The sequence below is a fragment of the Scyliorhinus canicula genome, chromosome 23 (assembly GCF_902713615.1).
Source record: "Scyliorhinus canicula chromosome 23, sScyCan1.1, whole genome shotgun sequence".
NCBI classification, from domain to species: Eukaryota; Metazoa; Chordata; class Chondrichthyes; order Carcharhiniformes; family Scyliorhinidae; genus Scyliorhinus; species Scyliorhinus canicula.
In genome coordinates this window covers 800,027-824,486 of record NC_052168.1, presented here as the reverse complement: position 1 = coordinate 824,486, position 24,460 = coordinate 800,027, and the positions used below count along the sequence as shown (strand labels likewise).

General features: G+C 48.3%; 1 protein-coding gene across 2 annotated transcripts in view; it reads left to right on the top strand.

Annotated features, from left to right (window-relative positions):
- The first annotated feature begins 9,312 nt into the window (after nucleotides 1-9,312).
- The window catches only part of LOC119956589, a 32,058-nt gene continuing 16,910 nt past the window's right edge, over nucleotides 9,313-24,460 (top strand). For both annotated transcript variants that reach the window (XM_038783916.1, XM_038783915.1), the window contains exons 1-3: nucleotides 9,313-9,428; nucleotides 17,498-17,532; nucleotides 19,051-19,159. In XM_038783916.1, the coding sequence (XP_038639844.1) occupies nucleotides 9,338-9,428; nucleotides 17,498-17,532; nucleotides 19,051-19,159 (235 nt within the window). In that variant the 5' untranslated portion in view covers nucleotides 9,313-9,337. The remainder of the gene's footprint in view (nucleotides 9,429-17,497; nucleotides 17,533-19,050; nucleotides 19,160-24,460) is intronic.

Genomic DNA, 24,460 nt, shown 5'->3' with positions numbered 1-24,460 from the left:
AAATCTTTTGAAGTCTGCAAAGCATTTTGCTGTAACTTTGTTTGATCTGTTCTGAATAATGTCTGTCCATACCCTTGAGTACTTTCCCCAGCATTCATTGCTGGACCATTTTAGATGGCTACAGAATGCACTAGGGTTTTTGCTATGCTGTTATAACAAGCAACCTTTCAGTGGCATATTATATAACGTGGTTCATACGTCATTGATACACCCCATTAACGTGGTTGCGTTATCACCAGATGCCGTGTAAGGTGGAATCCTGGAATGAAGAACTTGTCGTATGAGGAACGGTTGAGGACTCTGGGCCTGTACTCGTTGGAGTTTAGAAGGATGAGAGGGAATCTTATTGCAACGTACAAGATACTGCGAGGCCTGCATGTTTCCACTTGTAGGAAAAACTGAAACCAGAGGACACAATCTCAGACTAAAGGGATGATCCTTTAAAACAGAGATGAGGAGGAATTTCTTCAGCCAGAGGGTGGTGAATCTGTGGAACTCTTTGCTGCAGAAGGCTGTGGAGGCCAAATCACTGAGTGTCTTTAAGACAGAGATAGATAGGTTTTTGATTAATAAGGGGATCCGGGGTTATGGGGAGAAGGCAGGAGAATAGGGATGAGAAAATATCAGCCATGATTGAATGGCGGAGCAGACTCGATGGGCTGAGTGGCCTAATTCTGCTGCTATGTCTTATGGTCTTATCCTTGCTGCTTGTCTTGTTTATAATGACAAGTTTAGGATTTGATTTCTGATTTTATTTAGTGAAAGTTTATTATCACACCGTTTGTCTTTATTCTAGTGGTTTGGGAGTGTGCTGATTGTTCTCGAGATGGAGGGGATTGGGAGGTATTTTTTACGTTGATAGTAACCAAAGACGTTTTGTATTTGGCCTCTTTCATTGTGCAGTTGATCTTCTTGGCCTTGTTTTCTTTTTAATTCAATTTGCTGACCCGATACGCATAACTAGCTCAGGCGGTCAGGTTGGTGCAGGGCTCTCGTTTAGGCTAGTTACAGGGAATCGTAGGGGATTAAATGGCCCAGTTAAACATTCAAAGTATTTTCACATCTCAAAAGCCTTCACACTGACATTGCATTCCTTCAGGAGACGCACCTTTGTGTTAATGACCAGATTACGCAAAGCTTGGGTTGGCCAGGAACTTTATTCCAACTTTAACGGCAAAGCTAGAGGATGGCAGTTTTGATTGAGGAAAGAATACAGTTCTCCCCCTTAAACATAATCTCAGATCACGGAGGACATTATATAATAGTTTGTGGCACACTTTGTCCCCTGGTGAATGTCTATGCCCCTAACTGGGACAATGCAAAATTTATGACTTCACTTCTCTCCTCCCTTTCCAACCTAGATACCCACCATGAGATTTCTGGAGGGGATCTAAACTGTTATAGACCCAAGCCTGGACTGCTCAAATCCAAAGAATTCCAACCCTTCCGGCATGTCCAAGACTCTCTCCACCTTTATGACTAAAATAGGTTGTGTCGTCCTTTACCATTTTCTCCTCTCAGTCATTCTGTGCGCTCCCTTTGAGCTGGTACAGAGAAAACGGGGAGCAGACAGAGAGACAAACCTTCTCGTCGGCGTTTATTTTCCCTTTTCTTGCAGCTGATTGCTGGAAAAATACATGAGGGGAGAGCCCCTAAAAATTTAAGAACAAAATCAAGAAGACAAGAAAAAAAGTTGGGGATACACAATGGCAATCTGGTGTTAAAGTCGCCGATCAGTTGGTCGGTTTGTTCAATGAAATGAAAGTGAGAAAGTCGTGCAGCCGGGAGGAGATGACAATGAGGAGGAAGGTGGGCTTCCCATACCAGCCTCCCTGGACAGGCGCCGGAATGTGGCGACTAGGGACTTTTCACAGTAACTTCATTGAAGCCTACTCGTGACAATAACCGATTTTCATTTCATTCATTTTTCATTTCATTTCATTTCATTCTTTATGGTGGACCACACCAAAGAGAAGATCATTGTGAATCCAGAGATGATAATTCTGGTTGGAAATGTAGTGGACAGAACAGTTGCTGACCCACTGCGGAACTTTATTGATCCAGTTCCGAAAGGTGGCTGCTGCTACTCACTCTATGACTCATCCTTCGAGACCAAAGGAGACCAAAAAGGAAGAACTGGAGTTGTGATAAAACACCCGTTGGTCCAAAGCTGATCTATGCCAGTTCCAAAGGATGGACTGGATAAAAAATTCCCAGGGATCAAGTATGGTGACCAGTGAATGCAGTCGCTGAGTTAATGGACCAGAGTGAACTGATGTTAAAGTTAGGAACTCATGTCATAAGAACATGTCATAAGATGCTGGTTTGAAGTGTGTCAATAAGGTGGGAGAGCTTGAGCATGGGTTGGTACCTGGGATCTCGATGTTGTGGCGATTTCGGAGACATGGGTAGAGCAGGGTTCAGGAATGGTTGTTGCAGGTTCCAGGATTTAGATGTTTCTGTAAGAACAGAGAAGATGGTAAAAGAGGGGGGGGGGGGGGGGGGGGGGGGGGGGTGGCATTGTTAATCAAGGAAAGTATTACGGCGGCAGAAAGGACGTTTGAGGACTCGTCTACTGAGGTAGTATTGGCCGAGGTTAGGAACAGGAGAGGAGAGGTCACCCTGTTGGGAGTTGTCTATAGACCTCCGAATAGTTCCAGAGATGTAAAGGAAAGGATAGCAAAGATGATTCTCGACAGGAGCGAGAGTAACAGGGTAGTTGTTATGGGGGACTTTAACTTTCCAAATATTGACTGGAAATACTATAGTTCGAGTACTATAGATGGGTCAGTTTTTGTGCAGTGTGTGCAGGAGGGTTTCCTGACACAGTATGTAGACAGGCCAACAAGGGGCGATGCCACATTGGATTTGGTACTGGGTAATGAACCCGGCCAGGTGTTAGATTTAGATGTAGGTGAGCACTTTGGTGATAGTGATCACAATTCGGTTATGTTTACTTTAGCGATGGGCAGGGATAGGTAAATACTGCAAGGCAAGAATTATAGCTGGGGGAAAGGCAATTATGATGCTATTCGGCAAGATTTAGGATGTATAGGATGGGGAAGGAAACTGCAGGGGATGGGTATAATCAAAATGTGGAGCTTTTTCAAGGAACAGCTACTGCGTGTCCTTGATAAGTATGTACCTGTCAGGCAGGGAGGAAGTTGTCGAGCAAGGGAACCGTGGTTTACTAAGGAAGTTGAAGCACTTGTCAAGAGGAAGAAGAAGGCTTATGTTAGGGTGAGACATGAAGGCTCAGTTAGGGCACTTGAGAGTTACAAGTTAGCCAGGAAGGACCTAAAGGGAGAGTTAAGAAGAGCGAGGAGAGGACACGAAAAGTCTTTGGTGGATAGGATCAAGGAAAACCCTAAGGCTTTCTATAGGTATATCAGGAACAAAAGAATGACTAGAGTAAGATTAGGGCCAATCAAGGATAGTAGTGGAAAGTTGTGTGTGGACTCAGAGGAGATAGGGGAAGCGTTAAATGGATATGTTTCGTCAGTGTTTACACTGGAGAAAGACAATGTTGTCGAGGAGAATCCTCAGGTTCAGTCGACCAGGCTAGATGGGATTGAGGTTCACAAGGAGGAGGTGTTAGCAATTTTGGAAAGTGTAAAAATAGATAAGTCCCCTGGGTCAGATGGGATTTATCCTAGGATTCTGTGGGAAGCCAGGGAGGAGATTGCAGAGCCTTTGTCCTTGATCTTTATGTCGTCTTTGTCAACAGGAATAGTGCCGGAAGACTAGAGGATAGCAAATATTGTCCTCTTGTTCAAGAAGGGGAGTAGAGACAACCCTGGTAATTATAGACCTGTGAGCCTTACTTCGGTTGTGGGTAAAATGTTGGAAAAGGTTATAAGAGATAGAGTTTATAATCATCTTGAAAAGAACAAGTTGATTAGCGATACTGAACACGGTTTTGTGAAGGGTAGGTCATGCCTCACAAACCTTATTGAGTTTTTTGAGAAGGTGACCAAACAGGTGGATGAGGGTAAAGCGGTTGATGTGGTGTATATGGATTTCAGTAAGGCATTTGATAAGGTTCCCCACGGTAGGCTATTGCAGAAAATACAGAAGTATGGGATTGAAGGTGATTTAGCGGTTTGGATCAGTAATTGGCTAGCTGAAAGAAGACAGAGGGTGGTGGTTGATGGCAAATGTTCATCCTGGAGTTCAGTTACTAATGGTGTACCGCAAGGATCTGTTTTGGGGCCACTGCTGTTTGTCATTTTTATAAATGACCTAGAAGAGGGTGTAGAAGGATGGGTTAGTAAATTTGCAGATGACACGAAGGTCGGTGGAGTTGTGGATAGTGCTGAAGAATGTTATAGGTTACAGAGGGACATAGATAAGCTGCAGAGCTGGGCTTAGAGGTGGCAGATGGAGTTTAATGCGGAAAGGTGTGAGATGGTTCACTTTGGAAGGAGTAACAGGAATGCAGAGTACTGGGCTAATGGCAAGATTCTTGGTAGTGTAGAGGAACAGAGAGATCTCGGCATCCAGGTACATAAATCCCTGAAATTTGCCACCCAGGTTAATAGGGCTGTTAAGAAGGCATATGGTGTGCTAGCCTTTATCAGTAGGGTGATTGAGTTTCGGAGCCACGAGGTCATGCTGCAGCTGTACATAACTCTGGTGCGGCCACACCTGGAGTACTGCGTGCAGTTCTGGTCACCACATTATAGGAAGGATGTGGAAGCTTTGGAAAGGGTTCAGAGGAGATTTACTAGGACGTTGCCTGTTATGGAGGGAAGGTCTTACGAGGAAAGGCTCAGGGACTTGAGGTTGTTTTCGTTAGAGAGGAGAAGGCTGAGAGGTGACTTAATAGAGACATATAAGATAGTCAGAGGGTTAGATAGGGTGGACAGTGAGAGTCTTTTTCCTTGGATGGTGATGACCAACACGAGGGGACATAGCTTTAAATTGAGGGGTGGTAAATATAGGACAGATGTCGGAGGCAATGTCTTTACTCAGAGAGTAGTAGGGGTGTGGAACGCCCTGCCTGTAACAGTAGTAGACTCGCCAAATTTAAGGGCATTTAAGTGGTCACTGGATAGACATATGGATGAAAATGGAATAGTGTACGTCAGATAGGCTTCAGATGGTTTCACGGGTCGGCGCAACATCGAGGGCCGAAGGGCCCGTACTGCGCTGTAATGTTCTATGTTCTGTAACATAAGAACTAGGAGTAGGCCATCTGGCCCCTCGAGCCTGCTCTTTTGTGGACTCAGCTCCACTTTCCATCCCGAACACCATAACCCTTAATCCCTTTTTTCTTCAAAAAACTATCTATGTTTACTTTAAAAACATTTAATGAAGGAGCCTCAACTGCTTCACTGGGCAAGGAATTCCATAGATACACAACCCTTTGGGTGAAGAAGTTCCTCCTAAACTCAGTCCTAAATCTACTTCCCCTTATTTTGAGGCTATGCCCCCTCGTTCTGCTTTCACCCGCCAGTGGAAACAACCTTCCCGCATCTATCCTATCTATTCCCTTCATAATTTTATATGTTTCTATAAGATCCCCACTCATCCTTCTAAATTCCTACGAGTACAGTCCCAGTCTACTCAACCTCTCCTCATAATCCAACCCCTTCACCTCTGGGATTAACCTCGTGAATCTCCTCTGCACACCCTCCACACACGTCCTTTCTCAAGTAAGGAGACCAAAACTGAAGACAATACTCCAGGTGTGGCCTCACTAACACCTTATCCAATTGCAGCATAACATCCCTAGTCTTAAACTCCATCCCTCTAGCAATGAAGGACAAAATTCCATTTGCTTTCTTAATCACCTGTTGCACCTGTAAACCAACTTTCTGTGACTCATGCACTAGCACACCCAGGTCTCTCTGCACAGCAGCATGCTTTAATATTTTATCATTTAATTAATAATTCCGTTTGCTGTTATTCCTACCAAAATGGATAACCTCACATTTGTCAACATTGAATTCCATCTGCCAGACCCTAGTTCATTCACTTAACCTATCCAAATCCCTCTGCAGACTTCCAGTATCCTCTGCACTTTTCGCTTTACCACTCATCTTAGTGTCATCTGCAAACTTGGACACATTGCCCTTGGTCCCCAACTCCAAATTATCTATGTAAATTGTGAACAATTGTGGGCCCAACACGGATCCCTGAGGGACACCAGTAGCTACTGATTGCCAACCAGAGAAACACCCGTTAATCCCCACTCTTTGCTTTCTATTAATTAACCAATCCTCTATCCATGCTGCTACTTTACCCTTAATGCCATGCATCTTTATCTTATGCAGCAACCTTTTGTGTGGCACCTTGTCAAAGGCTTTCTGGTAATCCAGATATACCACATCCATTGGCTCCCCGTTATCTACTGCACTGGTAATGTCCTCAAAAAATTCAACTAAATTCGTTAGGCACGACCGGCCCTTTATAAACCCATGCTGCATCTGCCCAATGGGACAAATTCTATCCAGATGCCTCACTACTTCTTCCTTGATGATAGATTCCAGCATCTTCCCTACTACCGACGTTAAACTCACTGGCCTATAATTTCCTGCTCTCTGCCTACCTCCTTTTTTAAACAGTGGTGTCACGTTTGCTAATTTCCAATCCACCGGGACCACCCCAGAATCTAGTGAATTTTGGTAAATCATCACTAGTGCATCTGCAATTTCCCTAGCCATCTCTTTTAGCACTCTGGGATGCATTCCATCAGGGCCAGGAGACTTGTCTACCTTTAGCCCCATTAGCTTGCCCATCACTACCTCCTTAGTGATAACAATCCTCTCAAGGTCTTCACCTGTCATAACCTCATTTCTATCAGTCACTGGCATGTTATTTGTGTCTTCCACTGTGAAGACCAACCCAAAAAACCTGTTCAGTTCCTCAGTCATTTCCTCATCTCCCATTATTAAAACTCCCTTCTCATCCTCTAAAGGACCAATATTTACCTTAGCCGCTCTTTTTTGCTTTCTATATTTGTAAAAACTTTTACTGTCTGTTTTTATATTCTGAGCAAGTTTACTCTCATACTCTATCTTACTCTTCTTTATAGCTTTTTTAGTAGCTTTCTGTTGCCCCCTAAAGATTTCCCAGCCCTCTAGTCTCCCACCAATCTTTGCCACTTTGTACGCTTTTTCCTTCAATTTGATACTCTCACTTATTTCCTTAGATATCCACGGTCGATTTTCCCTCTTTCTACCGTCCTTCCTTTTTGTTGGTATAAACCTTTGCTGAGCACTGTGAAAAATCCCTTGGAAGGTTCTCCACTGTTCCTCAACTGTTCCACCATAAAGTCTTTGCTCCCAGTCTACCTTAGCTAGTTCTTCTCTCATCCCATTGTAATCTCCTTTGTTTAAACACAAAACACTAGTATTTGATTTTACCTTCTCACCCTCCATCTGTATTTTAAATGTCATTGCGTTTGAATCTCAGAAGCTAATCTCATGCCAGTACATTGAGCTTCCATGAGTTTAAGTCTGTTCTGTGGGTTTTTTGGCTTGCTGGGTACCTTCAGTTTGTGTCTTTGCCTTCACCATCCAACTTTTGCTTTAACCTATTTGTGATTAGGAGCAGTAATCAACAGGACCCAAACAGAAAGTTCTGGAACAAAAGGCGCTTGGAGGGTCTAAAATAAAATTCCAAACACCTTTCCTTGATGAAACATTCTGGGTGTTTAACCAGAATTCCTGCTGTGAGGGTGGGGTGGGACTGACCTCAATCTCACTGCGTGTATCATGTGACCACATTTTCATTGTGTGGGGTGGGGTTAAGGATCTGACAATTCAGAGAATTGAGAATCATGAGTGTATCTTGCAGATGGTTAATCCGGTGGTTGTGTTATTGGACCCGACAATAATGTGGAGCAGCGTTATTAACCATGAAAATAAACTTATTCTGGATAACACAATGGGTTGTGTTGACCCTCCATCGGGTCACAAGGAACCGTCTGGCCCACCAACCCGGGAGGCCAGTTGCCTGGCTTACCTCCCAAGTCTATGATCCTCCCATAATCTCACTGCTGATCCTTTGATATTAACTTGATCGTTGCTTTTTACTGTAACCTTTATAAATCAGAACTCACGCCAGGAAGCATCACAGTGACTGACTTTAAACATGTGGACATTCCATCTGTGGACGTGGACAGGAGCAGAGTCTCGGACGACCCTTTGGCCTGGATGAGATAAACTACATCAAGTTAACGCAAAGTGGTAACGCCCCATGGCAGGACTGCTTTCCTATTAACTTCTACAAAAAGTTCCCACTCATCCTGCATTCTTATTACTAGCTATGCTTAATGACTCATTGTCCCATGGTTCTCTGCCACCAACACTGACTCAAGCTTCCATCTCACTTACACTCCAACTCTACCCAGACAATATCCTGGTCCCCAAACCAACCCAACACCCTCTCTACATTGCCCAATAGTAAAACAACAGGTTCGACAGCGCCAAGCCCCCCCCCCCCCCCCCCCCCCCCACCCCACAGCACCCGTGTGTTATCTGCTTGTCAGTTGAGTAATTTATTCCCCTTTAGTTTATGGTCCCTCTATGCATGATGTACGGCTCCAGACCTGGCTGGGTCCTGAGGTCTATCTGGAAGTTCTGGCTTTTCTCTCCCCTATGGGAGTTCTAGTTCTGTTTTTTAAAATAAATTTAGATTACCCAATTTAATTTTTCCAATTAAGGGGCAATTTAGCGTGGCCAATCCACCTACCCTGCACATCTTTGGGTTTTGAGGGCGAAACCCACGCAAACACGGGGAGAATGTGCAAACTCCACACGGACAGTGACCCAGAGCCGGGATCGAACCCGGGTCCTCGTCGCGTGAGGCAGCAGTGCTAACCACTGTGCCGCCCTTATCGGTACTGTTTCTGTTCCAGACCTGGATGGGGGTTTAAAAGTATATTTATCGGAATCCCTGTGCTTGGGATGTGATTGGGTTGCGTTTGGGATGTGTTTGGGTTGTGTTTCGGATGTGTTTGGGTTGTGTTTGGGATGTGTTTCCAATGTTTTTGGGTTGTGTTTGGATGTGTTTGGGTTGCTTTTGGGATGTGTTTGGGTTGTGTTTGGGATGTGTTTGGGTTGTGTTTGGGAAGTTTTTGGGAAGTTTTTGGGTTGTGTTTGGGTTGTGTTTGGGATGTGTTGATAACTTCCCCTTCGAGCTGGCCTCTCTGCAGACTTTCTCTGGGTTTTTGGAGTGCTGAGTTTGATGTTCTTATTGGTGGATTGTTTTGTTACTTTGTTTCATCTGTTTCTAAAATTTAAAATTCCGATAAATGTACTTTTAAAAAACCCTCCCACCAATCTCCTCTCGTTCACAGCTACCACTGGAGAAGCAGCAGAATTCTGGCATGGAGTGCCCCGTCTGTGGCAATCTCTTTCCTCAGAGACTAGTCGAGCGTCACGCTTGGAGCTGCAATGGATCAACATTGTTTCCCGCAGGTGAGCCAAGAACTGGAGGGAAAAGCGTGAATTAAGAATATAAGAACATAAGAACAGGAGTCAGCCATCTGGCCCCTCGAGCCTGCTCCGCCATTCAATTAGATCATGGCTCATCTTTTGTGGACTCAACTCCACTTTCCGGCCCGAACACCATAACCCTTAATCCCTTTATCCTTCAAAAAACTACCTATCTTCATCTTAAAAACATTTAATGAAGGCGCCTCAACTGCTTCACTGGGCAAGGAATTCCATAGATTCACAACCCTTTGGGTGAAGAAGTTCCTCCTAAACTCAGTCCTAAATCTACTTCCCCTTATTTTGAGGCTATGCCCCCTCGTTCTGCTTTCACCCGCCAGTGGAAACAACCTGCCCGCATCTATCCTCTCTATTCCCTTCATAATTTTATATGTCTCGATAAGATCCCCCCTCATCCTTCTAAATTCCAATGAGTACAGTCCCAGTCTACTCAACCTCTCCTTGTAATCCAACCCCTTCAGCTCTGGGATTAACCTAGTGAATCTCCTCTGCACACCCTCCAGCGCCAGTACGTCCTTTCTCAGGTAAGGAGACCAAAACTGAACACGATACTCCAGGTGTGGCCTCACTAACACCGTATACAATTGCAGCATAACCTCCCTAGATTTAAACTCCATTCATCGTCTTAATCAACGGCTGCACCTGTAAACCAATTTTTTGCGACTCATGCACTAGCACACCCAGGTCCCTCTGCACAGCAGCATGTTTTAATATTTTATCATTTAAATAATAATCCCTTTTGCTGTTATTCCTACCAAAATGAGATAACCTCACATTTGTCAACATTGTATTCCATCTGCCAGACCCTAGCCCATTCACTTAACCTATCCAAATCCCTCTGCAGACTTCCAGTATCCTCTGCACTTTTTGCTTTACCACTCATCTTAGTGTCGTCTGCAAACCTGGACACATTGCACTTGGTCCCCAACTCCAAATCATCTATGTAAATTGTGAACAATTATGGGCCCAACGCTGATCCCTGAGGGACACCACGAGCTACAGATTGCCAACCAAAGAAATACCCATTAATCCCCACTCTTTGCTTTCTATTAATTAACCAATCCTCTATCCATGCTACTACTTTACCCTTAATTCCATTCATCTTTATCTTAAGCAGCAACCTTTTGTGTGGCGCCTTGTCAAAAGCTTTCTGGAAATCCAGATATACCACATCCATTGATCCCCGTTATCTACCGCACTGGTAATGTCCTCAAAACATTCCACTAAATTAGTTAGGAACGACCTGCTCTTCATGAACCCATGCTGCATCTGCCCAATGGGATAATTTCCATCCAGATGCCTCGCTATTTCTTTCTTGATGATAGATTTCAGCATCTTCCCTACTACCGAAGTTAAGCTAACTGGCCTATAATTACCTTTTGCATCAGTATTCACCAAAGAGAAGGAATTGGTGGATGTTGAGTCTGGAGAAGGGTGTGTAGATAGCCTGGGTCACATTGAGATCTAAAAAGACGAGGTGTTGGGCATCTTTAAAAATATTAAGGTGAATAAGTCCCCAGGGCCTGATGGGATCTACCCCAGAATACTGAAGGAGGCTAGGGAGGAAATTGCTGAGGCCTTGACAGAAATCTTTGGATCCTCACTTTCTTCAGGTGATGTCCCGGAGGACTGGAGAATAGACAATGTTGTTCCTTTGTTTAAGAAGGGTAGCAAGGATAATCCAGGGAGCTACAGGCCGGTGAGCCTTACGTCAGTGGTAGGGAAATTACTGGAGAGAATTCTTTGAGACAGGATCTACTCCCATTTGGAAGCAAATGGTCGTATTAGCGAGAGGCAGCATGGTTTTGTGAAGGGAAGGTTGTACCTCACTAACTTGATAGAGTTTTTCGAGGAGGTCACAAAGATGATTGATCCAGGTAGGGCAGTGGCTGTTCTCTATATGGACTTCAGTAAGGCCTTTGACAAGGTTCCTCATGGCAGACTGGTACAAAAGGTGAAGTCACACGCGATCAGAGGTGAGCTGGCAAGTTGGATACAGAACTGGCTAGATCATAGAAGGCAGAGAGTAGCAATGGAAGGGTGCTTTTCTGATTGGAGGGCTGTGACTAGTGGTGTTCCAGAGGAATCAGTGCTGGGAACTTTGCTGTTCGTAGTATATATAAATGATTTGGAGCAAAATGTAACTGGTCTGATTAGTAAGTTTGCGGACGACACAAAGGTAGGTGGAATTGCGGATAGCGATGAGGAATGTCAGAGGATACAGCAGGATTTAGAAAGTTTGGAGACTTGGGCAGCGAATTGGCAGATGGAGTTTAATCTGGACAAATGTGAGGTAATGCATTTTGGAATGTCTAATACAGGTAGGGAATAGACAGTGAATGGTAGAACCCTCAAGAGTATTGAAAGTCAGAGAGATGTTGGTGTACAGATCCACAGGTCACCGAAAGGGGCAACAGGTGGAGAAGGTAGTCAAGAAGGCATACGGCATGCTTGCCTTCTTTGGCCGGGGCATTGAGTATAAAAATTAGCAAGTCATGTTGCAGCTGTATAGAACCTTAGTTAGGCCACACTTGGAGTGTAGTGTTCAATTCTGGAAGCCACATTACCAGAAGGATGTGGAGGCTTTAGAGATGGTGCAGAAGAGATTTACCAGGATGTTGCCTGGTATGGAGGGCATTAGCTATGAGGAGAGGTTGAATAAACTTAGTTTGTTCCCACTGGAACGAAGGAGGTTGAGGGGCAACTTGATAGAGGTCTACAAAATTATGAGGGGTATAGACAGACTGGATAGTCAGAGGCTTTTTCCCAGAGTAGAGGGGTCAATTACTAGGGGGCATAGGTTTAAGGTGCGAGGGACAAGGTTTAGAGGAGATGTACGAGGCAAGTTTTTTACACAGAGGGTAGTGGGTGCCTGGAACTTGCTGCCGGAGGAGGTGGTGGAAGCAGGGACGATAGTGACATTTAAGGGGCATCTTGACAAATACATGAATAGGATGGGAATAGAGGGATACGGACCCTGGAAGTGTAGAAGATTTTAGTTTAGACGGGCAGCATGGTCTGTGCAGGTTTGGAGGGCCGAAGGGCCTGTTCCTGTGCTGTACTTTACTTTGTTCTCTGTTCCACCCATTTTTTGCCTCCCTCCTTTTTTAAACAATGGTGTCACTAATTTCCAATCCTCCGGGACCACCCCAGAGTCTAGTGAATTTTGGTAAATTTTCACGAGCTCATTTACAATTTCCCTAGCCATTTCTTTTAGTACCCTGGGATGCATTCCATCAGGACCAGGAGACTTTTCTACCTTTAGCCCATGAGCTTGCCTATCACTACCTCCTTAGTGATAACAGTCGTCTCTAGGTCCTCACCTGTCATAGCCTCATTTCTATCAGTCACTGGCATGTGATTTGTGTCTTCCACTGTGAAGACCGACCCAAAAATCCTGTTCAGTTCCTCAGCCATTTCCTCATCTCCCATTATTAAATCTCCCTTCTAATCCTCTAAAGACCAATATTTACCTTAGCCACTCTTTTTTAGGTTTTATATATTTGTAGAAATGTTTACTGTCTATTTTTATATTCTGAGCAAGTTTACTCTCATCATCTGGCTTACTCTTCTTTATAGCTTTTTTTTAGTATCTTTCTGTTGCCCCCTGATGAAATCTACCCATAGTTAAGTGTAGCCTCATATACACTTAACAAAGTAGAAATTTAAGCTACACGTCTCGGCTGCGAAATGAAATCTTTATTGTGTCTGTTGATTATAATTGAGAGTTTGAAAGCTTCTTGTGGTTATGAATCAAATATTCTCAGTAAAGCCCCTGCCAGCAGAAGACTTTAAGAGATATAATTAAACTTAGTAGGGTGCAAACAAATTGAACTTTCAAGAATACAGTCATGGTTTCTTGCTCAAAGCAAACAACTTGTGCTAACCTAAGAGTTAGAATAGAAATATGGAAATACGAAATAAGGATAGCGAGTCATTAGATAAATGATATAGAGTGATCCCGGAATGAAAATGGCTGCCTGGACCTCTATCTTCAAGGAAAATATTATCAATCTGAATCCATCTGTTCCTACCCTTGTAATGTACTGATTGGTTTGGATGAGTCTCAAATGTATTTGATTGGATGGTTAGTTGTCAATCATCAACGTGCAACATAGATATGACTATAGAACATAGAAAAATACAGCACAGAACAGGCTCTTCGGCCCACGATGTTGTGCCGAACATTTGTCCTTGATTAAGAACATTAATCTACATTGCATCTTTGGGTGTTTTCCGTGTGTTGGAATGTAACTTACACTTATTATCAGGTTTGGTATTTGCTGACTGCTATACTATTCACATTTTGAACAATGGTAGATTCATGTTAACTATGCTGCTCATTTTCACCTTCAGTAGAATTGTTTCATTTGCTTCTAGTTAGACTGCAAATGTTTCAAATCCATGCTTTTATTATTGCAAGCTATACCCTTTTGTAATCTGAGGTTGTATTTGCAGTCTTATGATGGGATGCATTTTAAAAATGAATTTTGAACTGGGCTTTAGTATTTCCATCAAAATGGCTAAATCAATGATCCTTGTACCTATCAGAAATAGCTGGTTCCCTTCACCCCCCCCCCCCCTTAGATTTCCCAATCCTCTAATCTTTGCCACTTTGTATGCATTTTCCTTCAATTTGATACTCTCACTTATTTCCTTAGATATCCACGGTCGATTTTCCCTCTTTCTACCGTCCTTCCTTTTTGTTGGTATAAACCTTTGCTGAGCACTGTGAAAAATCACTTGGAAGGTTCTCCACTGTTCCTCAACTGTTTCACCAGTCTACCTTCGCTAGTTCTTCTCTCATCCCATTGTAATCTCCTTTGTTTAAGCACAAAACACTAATGTTTGATTTTACATTCTCACCCTCCATCTGTATTTTAAATTCCACCATATTGTGATCGCTCCTTCCGAGAGGATCCCTAGCTATGAGATCATTAATCAATCCTGTCTCATTGCACAGGACCAGATCTAGGGCCGCTTGTTCCCTCGTAGGTTCCATTACATACTGTTCTAGGAAACTATCGCAGATACATTCTCTAAACCCCCCCTCAATGCTGCCTTGACCGACCTGGTTAAACCAATCGACATGTAGATTAAAATCCCCCATGATAACTGCTGTACCATTTCTACAAGCATCAGTTATTTCTTTGTTTATTGCCTGCCCCACCATAAAGTTACTATTTGGTGGCCTATAGACTACTCCTATCAGTGACTTTTTCGCCTTACTATTCCTGATTTCCACCCAAATGGACTCAACCTCATCCTACATGTCACCAATGTCATCCCTTACTATTGCCCGGATGTCATCCTTAAATAACAGAGATACACCACCTCCCTTCTAGGCAACCAAATGAGAACTCAATCACAGGACCAGATCCAGAGGCTCCACCCCCTCCTCCCTCCCCCTGCACATCCCCCCTCCACCCACCTCCCCCTCCACCCACCCTTCCCCCTCCACCCCCTCCCCTCCCTCCCCTCCCCTTCCTCCCCCTCCCTCCACCCTCCTCCCTCTCCCCTCCCTCCCCCTCCCCACCCTCCCCCTCCCCACCCTCCCCTTCACACTACCCCTACCTCTTCACACCACCCCCTCCCCCTCCCTCTCCCCCTCCCTCCCCCTCCCTCTCCCCCTCCCTCCCCCTCCCTCTCCCCCTCCCCCTCCCTCTCCCCACCCCCTCCCTCTCCCCCACCCCCTCCCTCTTCCCCCTCTCCTCCTCTCCCCCCTCCCCCTCCCTCTCCCCACCCCCTCCCTCTCCCCCACCCCTCCCTCTTCCCCCTCTCCTCCTCTCCCCCCTCCCCCTCCCCGTCCATCTCCCCCTCCCCGTCCATCTCCCCCCTCCCCTCCCTCTCCCCACTCCCTCTCCCCCTCCCTCTACCCCCTCCCCTCCCTCTCCCCCCTCCTTCTCCCCCTCCCCCTCCCTCCCCTCCCCTCCCTCTCCCCTCCCTCTTCCTCTCCCCCTCCCCCTCCCTCTCCCCTTCCCTCTCCCCCTCCCCCTCCCTTTTCACCCCCTACCTCTCCTCCCCTCTCTCTCCCACCTCCCCCCTCTCTCTCCCCCTCCCTCCTCTTCCCTCTTCCCCTCCCTCTCCACCTCCTCCCTCCCTTTCCACTCCCTTCTTATCCCTCTCCAACCCCCTCCCTCTCCACCCCCTCCCTCCACCCCCTCCCTCCACCCCTCCCTCTCTCCCACCCTCTCCGCCCCCTCCCAGTCCATCCCCTCCCTCTCCGTCCACCCCCTCCCTCTCCGCCTCCTCCCACTCCATCCCCTCCCTCCCCTCCCTCTCTGTCCACCCCCTCCCTCTCCGCCCCCTCCCACTCCACCCCTTCCCTCCCCTCCCTCTCCGTCCACCCCCTCCCTCTCCACCCCCTCCCTCTCCACCCCCTCCCTCTCCACCCCTTCCCTCCCACTCCACCCCTCCACCCCCTCCCTCTCTCCCCCTCCACCCCCCTCCATCACATCACTCTCCCTCCCTACCAGCCCTCACTCCCTCCCCTTCCCTCTCCAACCCCCACCCCCTACCCCTCCCCTCCCCCTCCCCTTTCCCTCCGCCCTCCCCTCCCCTCCCTCCCCCTCCCTTCACAACACCCTCCTCCCTCCTCCTCTCCCTGTTCCCCTCCCTCTCCTCCCCTCCACCCCCTCCCTCCCTCTCCACCCCCTCCGTCTCCACCCCACCCCCTTCCCCTCTACCCCAGCCCTCCACCCCCTTCATCCTCTCTCTCCCACTCCCTCCCCCTCTGTCTCCACCTCCCCACCCCCTTCACCCCCCCTCCCCCTCCACCCCCTCCCTCCACCCCCTCCATCCTCTCCCCCTCCCTCCATCCCCTCCCTCTCCCTCCCCACCAGCCCTCACTCCCTCCCCTTCCCTCTCCAACCCCCACCCCCTCCCCCTCCCCGTCCCCCTCCCCTCCCTCCCCCTCCCCCTTCACAACACCCTCCTCCCTCTTCCCCTCCCTCTCCCCCCTCCACCCCATCCCCCTCCCTTTTCACCTCCTACCTCTCCTCCCCCCCACCCACCTCCCTCTCCCCCTCTTCCCTCGCCCCCTCCCTCTCTCCCCTCCCTCTCTCCCCTCCCTCTCCCCCTTCTCGATGCAACATCGAGGGCCGAAGGGCCTGTACTGCGCTGTATCGTTCTATGTTCTCCACCCCCTCCCCCTCCCTCCACCCCTTCCCCTCCCCTCTCCACCCCCTTTCTCTCCCTTTCCACCCCCTCTCTCCACACCCTCCCTCTCCAACCCCCTCCCCCTACACCCCCTCCCTCCACCCCTCCCTCTCCACCAGCCCTCCCTCCCTCTCCACCCCCTCCCTTCCTCTCCAGCCCCCACCCCCTTCCTCTCCATCCCCACCCTCTCCCCCCTCCACCCCCTCCATCCTCTCTCTCCCCCTCCCTCCCCCTCCGTCTCCACTCTCCCCACTCCCTTCCCCTCCCTCTCCCCCATCCACCCTCTCTCTCCCCTCCGTCCCCTTCCCTCCCTCTCCCCCCTCCACCCCCCTCCACCCTCTCCACCTCCCTCTCCAACCCCTCCCCCTCCCTCTCCACCCCTCCCTCTCCCCTTCCTCATTCCCCCTCTCCACTCCAACCCCTTCACTCCCCCTTCTCCACCCTCCCCCTCCCTCGGCATCAGACCAGCCCCGCCGCTTCTCGCCACCCCCCCCCCCCCCAGTCCTCCCACACGCAACACACCCCCTCTCCCCCTGGGTTTATTGTCATGTGTACCGAGGTACAGTGAAAAGTATTGTTATGCGTACAGTCCAGACAGGTCGTTCCATACATGAAAAACACAGGACATACGATAAACACACAGTGTGAATTCAGAGACGTTGTGTATGTGGCTAATGTTACTCTCTCAATAACACTCAGAAAACACAGCCGCTCATTCAGGGCCTTGTTTGTGCCACTCCCTTTGTTCAGACTGTTAATGACAGTAACTGTGATGTCAGAACCCAACATTTAGATAATTCATGAAATTATAAATGTGTTTAAGTGGAAGATCCGGCACGTTTGGTAATCCATTGTCCTTTGTTTCTGTTTTTCAGGGTTATTGACTCAGCGAAGAGCATTTTCAAACACAGTGAGACAATTTTACACGTTTTCTGCATTGTTTCATTGTTGGTGCCTGGTCCAGATAGTATGATGCCCCCCCCCCCCCCCCCCCCCCCCCCCCCCGGGTCATCCAGAGCCAGTGATACCTCCACAACATCTGTTCCATGGATCTATATTCCACCCGTACTCCTCGATGCCTACATTGTGGACCCATGAGTCTTTCATTGATCTATAGACATGTAATCCAGAGACCCGTATCACAGGAACCATATCCCAATGAGCCATATACCCCATGCTCACTGATTCATATCCTCCTGACCTCCTTTATGCTCACTCCCCATACATCGGAAATAAAACAAAACTATGAATCCCAGAACATCACCGACTCCTACTCCTCGGATGCAGAACCACAGACCAAATCCCTATGATCTTTATTTCACTGAACATCAACATTGCAACTCGCAGACCTGAGGATTCGTGGCTGATTCTGTATCCCAAGGACTACATATCGGGGATAGTATGGAGAATGATGGGAAATGGGATTCCGTTTCACATTTACTCCTTGGAGATTTGATGGAGTTGTTCAAAATTACGAATGGTTTTGAAAAAGTATGTGAGGAGAAGGGTCAGTAACCAGCGGGACCCTGAATGGAGGTGATTGACACAAGAACCGGGGGTGAGATGAGAAATGCTCTGAAAGGCTGGTGAGAGGCCAGCACTGACTGTCAGAATGGAACTGAACAAATACTTGGAGTAAAATATTTACAGGGCCTTGGGAAAGCAGCAGGGGGAGTGGGACAGATGGATAATAACTCTTACAAAGAGCTGGCACACGCACTGTAGCATAGTTGTTAGCACAGTTGCTTCACAGCTCCAGGGTCCCAGGTTCGATTCCCGGCTTGGGTCACTGTCTGTGCGGAGTCTGCACGTCCTCCCCGTGTCTGCGTGGGTTTCCTCCGGGTGCTCCAGTTTCCTCCGGGTGCTCCACACAAGTCCCGAAAGACGTGCTGTTAGGTGAATTGGACATTCTGAATTCTCCCTCGGTGTACCTGAACAGGCGCCGGAGTGTGGCGACTAGGGGATTTTCACAGTAACTTCATTGAAGTGTTAATGTCAGCCTACTTGTGATAATAAAGATTATTATTATAAAATGTTTAGTTATGAACGGTTGCAGTACCCATGTGTTACACCCGAGGGCGATGTTGTTTGACCGAACCACTGACTGAGCTGAATGAGAATTCCTGCTGAGAACACTGATTGTCACCTGGGCAAGAGTCACTCGCCATTTACCCCACAGGTTAGATCCCTGCCAGTCAGTGTTGGCAGATATTCAGCCATGGGAGAATCACAACTCAGCCAATTCTGTCCTGAACAAATTCACATTCTTTGTGCAACAGTTATCAGGGACAATGTGAGGAACAGTAAATTTGGCAGCTTGTAGCAATCCTGTTTCCTGTGTGATCTTCTGAGCGATATGAGATGGACCGTGTTTGTTTCCTGGAGGATTTTCTGGAGGTTAATGTTGCTTTTCTTTCTGCTGATTCAGGGCGTGGATCATTCATCTGCAACTTGCGCAAGTTACTTCCACCAACACGTGACTGACGTGCGTTCCTTTGTCTCAGCAGATGTACCTGGAGCTCCACACAGCAGCACAGGTACATTCAGCAGCACCCTGAGGTGCCACTGGTGTCATTGTGACTACCCACTCCCACTCGTTTTGCTCCCTGGTACCATATCATAGAATGGTTACAGCACAGAAAGAGGCCATTCAGCCAGCATGTCCATGCTGACCCTCTGCAGGAGCAATTCACCTGCAGATATTCCCGTCTTCCTCTGATGCTCCTGGACATTTTTTGTCTTCACACAACCACCCTGTTCCCTTTTGAAAGCCTTGGTTGAATCTGACACCACCACTCTCCCAGGCAGAGAATTCCGGATCCGACCACTCGCTGCCTCTGCCACTCTCCCAGGCAGAGAATTCCGGATCCGACCACTCGCTACCTCTGTCACTCTCCCAGGCAGAGAATTCCGGATCCGACCACTCGCTGCCTCTGTCACTCTCCCAGGCAGAGAATTCCGATCCGACCACTCGCTGCCTCTGCCACTCTCCCAGGCAGAGAATTCCGGATCCGACCACTCGCTGCCTCTGCCACTCTACCAGGCAGAGAATTCCGGATCCGACCACTCGCTGCCTCTGTCACTCTCCCAGGCAGAGAATTCCGGATCCGACCACTCGCTGCCTCTGCCACTCTCCCAGGCAGAGAATTCCGGATCTGACCACTCGCTGCCTCTGCCACTCTCCCGGGCAGAGAATTCCGGATCCGACCACTCGCTGCCTCTGCCACTCTCCCAGGCAGAGAATTCCGGATCCGACCACTCGCTGCCTCTGCCACTCTCCCAGGCAGAGAATTCCGGATCCGGCCACTCGCTGCCTCTGCCACTCTCCCAGGCAGAGAATTCCGGATCCGACCACTCGCTGCCTCTGTCACTCTCCCAGGCGGAGAATTCCGGATCCGACCACTGGCTGAATGAAAACATTTCTCGTTGTGTCTCAATTGCTTCTTTTGATAATCACCTTAAACGTGTGTCCTTCTGCTTCTTGACCCTTCTGCTAATCGGAATAGTCTTTCCCTCTCGACTCTGTCCAGTCCCCTCATCATTTTGATTATTCGATTAAATCTCCTTCTCTTCAAGAAAAACAGTCCCAACTTCTTCAATCCTCCCATGTAACTGAAGTTCCTCACCCCGGGGACTAGTCCCTTGAATCGTTTTAGCATTCTCTCTAATACCTTCACACCTTTCCAAAAGTGTGACGCCCAGAACTGGACACAATACTCTAGCTTTGTCCAAACCAGTGTTTTCTCCAAGATGGACATCACCTCCTTGTTTTCGGCCTCTCTGCCGCAGTTGATAAAGTCCAGGATACCGTTTGCTTTATGAACTGCCTTCTCAACCTATCCTTCTGTGATTTATGCATATCCACCTCCAGGTCCCTCTGCTCCTGCCCCCATTAGAGTCACACCTTTATTTTATATTGTCTCTGCATTCTTCCCAACAAAATGAATCACTTAACACTTGTCTACTCGTTCTACCATGTGTCTATGTCCTTTAAAGTTCTACTGAGGGTATTTAATACAAGAAGAAGTATTTAATACTTCTTCCCTGTCACTCAGTTTTTTTGCTACTATCCCTTTTATTCCGTTAGCTTTAATTTTGCCGCACTTTATTAAAATTCTTTGGAAATCCATGTCCCACCATCAACTACATTACCCTCATCAACTCTCTTCAAAAATTCCCACACGTTAGTTAAATACCTTGAACAAATCTATGCTGGTTTTCCTTAATTGATCCATATTTGTCCAAGTTATTGTTAATTTTGTTCCCAATTATCGTTTCTAGTGTCACACCACTCTGCGTGGGTCACTTCCAGCTCCACTTGACTCAGAATTGTAACACGGTTGAAATTAACTTTTATTTTAAAATATCCGAGGTCTTCGACTGCCCAGTAATTACAGTCACCAGGTTTGTAAATTTAAACACAATTAACGTTTTATTATTAACAGTAATTATAATTAAATAGGCAACAAATACAACGAGTTAACTATTACCTAATCTCTAACCCTCCCTTTAACTCACTCCACCCTCTAGACACACACACAGATAAACAAACACAGAGGGGAAAGAAGGGGCTAAAATAAAGATGACAGTAAAAGGATAAGAGTCCTTGTTTCAGTGGAACGTCTCCCAGTTAGTTGTTTCTTCCAGTCTTGGCTTTCAGTTTGTGATAGTTTTCACTTTAGATTCACAGAAATAGCAGATAGCCCGCATTCGAGAGAGAGTCAGAGAGAGCGAGAGAGAGCAGAGAGAGAGAGAGCAGAGACAGAGGGCGCGATTCTCCGCTTCCCATGTGGCGTGGGAGAATCGTGCTAGGCCCCCCCGACAATTTTCACGCCCCCTCGCATCCCCCACGATTCTCTTCCGCCCCCCCCGCTCGGAAGAATCGCCGCTCGTCGTTTTTCACGGCGAACAGTGATTCTCTGACCCCGATGGGCCGAGTGGCCTGCTGTTCGCGACCGTTTCACGACGGTGGCAACCACACCTGGTCGCTGCCGTCTTGAAACAGGTGTGGAGATGCCCATTTGGGGCTTGTGGTGCGCCTACAGGGGAAAGAGCACCACGACTGTACTCGGGAGGGGACAGGCCCGCGATCGGTGCCCACCGATCGTCCGGCCTGCGTCCAAATCGGACGCACTATTTCCCCTCCGCCGCCCCGCAAGATCAAGCCGCCACGTCTTGCGGGGCAGCTGAGGGGAAAGACGGCCACCGTGCATGCACGGGTTCGTGCCGTCAGCGTCATGACGTCAGCCGTGCATGCACGGGTTGGAGCCGGCCAACCTGCGCATGCGCGGCTGACGTCATAGAGGCGCCGCCGTCGAGTCATTCTCAGCACGCCGTCTTGACGCCAGCATCAAGGCCGCGCCGCCGAGAATAACGCGGCCCCGCTCCTAGCCCCCCCCCCCCCCCGGGTGGGAGTGAATTAGGTGCGGGGAGCGGGCTCCGAGGCCGTCGCGAAAGTCGGCCGATTTCACGACGGCCTCCGCGGGAGCGGAGAATCGCGCCCAGAGAGAGAGAGCAGAGACAGAGAGAGAGAGCAGAGACAGAGAGAGAGAGCAGAGACAGAGAGAGAGAGCAGAGACAGACAGAGAGAGCAGAGACAGAGAGAGAGAGAGAGACAGAGAGAGAGAGCAGAGACACAGAGAGAGCAGAGACAGACAGAGAGAGCAGAGACAGAGAGAGAGAGCAGAGACAGAGAGAGAGAGCAGAGACACAGAGAGAGCAGAGACAGAGAGAGAGAGCAGAGACAGACAGAGAGAGCAGAGACACAGAGAGAGAGCAGAGACAGAGCGAGAGAGCAGAGACAGACAGAGAGAGAGAGAAAGAGAGCAGAGAGAGAGAGCAGAGACAGAGAGAGAGAGCAGAGACAGAGAGAGCAGAGACAGAGAGAGAGAGAGCAGAGAGAGAGAGAGCAGAGACAGAGAGAGAGAGCAGAGACAGAGAGAGAGAGCAGAGACAGAGAGAGAGAGAGAGAGAGAGAGAGAGCAGAGACACAGAGAGAGCAGAGACAGACAGAGAGAGCAGAGAGAGAGAGCAGAGACAGACAGAGACAGAGAGAGAGCAGAGACAGAGAGAGAGCAGAGACAGAGAGAGAGAGCAGAGACACAGAGAGAGCAGAGAGAGAGAGCAGAGACAGAGAGGGAGCAGAGACAGAGAGAGAGCAGAGACAGACAGAGAGAGCAGAGACACAGAGAGAGAGCAGAGAGAGAGAGCAGAGACAGACAGAGAGAGCAGACACAGAGAGCGAGAGAGCAGAGACAGACAGAGAGAGCAGAGACAGACAGAGAGAGCAGAGACAGAGAGAGAGCAGAGACAGACAGAGAGCAGAGACAGACAGAGAGAGCAGAGACAGACAGAGAGAGCAGAGATAGAGAGAGAGAGAGAGAGAGAGAGCAGAGACAGAGAGAGTGAGAGAGAGCAGCGACAGAGAGCAGAGACAGAGAGAGAGAGAGCAGAGAGAGAGAGCAGAGAGAGAGAGAGCAGAGAGAGAGGGCAGAGATGGAGACGGGGAGAGAGAGAGCAGAGAGATAGGGCAGAGACAGAGACAGAGAGGGCAGAGACAGTGAGAGACAGAGAGAGCAGAGAGAGAGAGGGCAGAGACAGAGACAGAGCGAGCAGAGACTGAGAGAGAGAGCAGAGAGAAAGAGCAGAGAGAGAGAGGGCAGAGATGGAGACGGAGAGAGAGAGAGCAGAGACGGAGACAGAGAGGGCAGAGGGAGTGAAGGAGAGGGCAGAGATGGAGAGGGCAGAGATGGAGAGGGCAGAGATGGAGAGAGCAGAGAGAGAGAGCAGAGAGATAGGGCAGAGACAGAGACAGAGAGGGCAGAGACAGTGAGAGAGACAGAGACAGAGAGGGCAGAGATGGAGAGGGCAGAGATGGAGAGGGCAGAGATGGAGAGGGCAGAGATGGAGAGGGCAGAGATGGAGAGAGCAGAGAGATAGGGCAGAGACAGAGAGGGCAGAGACGGAGAGAGGGCAGAGGGGGTGAAGGAGAGAGTAGAGACGGAGAGGGCAGAGATGGAGAGGGCAGAGATGGAGAGGGCAGAGATGGAGAGGGCAGAGATGGAGAGAGCAGAGAGAGAGAGAGAGAGCAGAGAGATAGGGCAGAGACAGAGACAGAGAGGGCAGAGACAGTGAGAGAGACAGAGACAGAGAGGGCAGAGACGGAGAGAGGGCAGAGGGAGTGAAGGAGAGAGTAGAGACGGAGAAGGCAGAGATGGAGAGGGCAGAGATGGAGAGAGCAGAGAGAGAGAGAGAGAGCAGAGAGATAGGGCAGAGACAGAGACAGAGAGGGCAGAGACGGAGAGAGGGCAGAGACAGAGAGGGCAGAGACGGAGAGAGGGCAGAGACGGAGAGAGGGCAGAGACAGAGAGGGCAGAGACAGAGAGGGCAGAGACGGAGAGAGGGCAGAGGGAGTGAAGGAGAGAGCAGAGAGAGAGAAAGAGCAGTAAGAGAGAGAGCGAGGGACAGAGAGAGAAAACGGGTGCTGCTTCCACCTGAGGGTCCAGCCATTTCTCCTGGTTCCTCTCTGAAAAACCGCACCTGACAGGAACCAATCGCTATCGGTTGCCGAGCAGAATACTATCCGTGGCCAATCCAAAGGCCATCATCTTGGGTGCTATAGAGTTTGGATTCTTCCGCCCAAAATACAAAACTTTATAACACAGTATATTATTTTGACACTTTGTGTTCCTTACTTCCTCTGCTCAATTTAAAGGTATGTCGCCATTAATGAGCCATGGACCAAAAATGAAAAAGACAAAATAGAAGAAATAGGAACTAAGGGAATGTAAAGGAAGGACCCTTACACGAGAAGCTTCCCCACTACATGAGTTAAACTA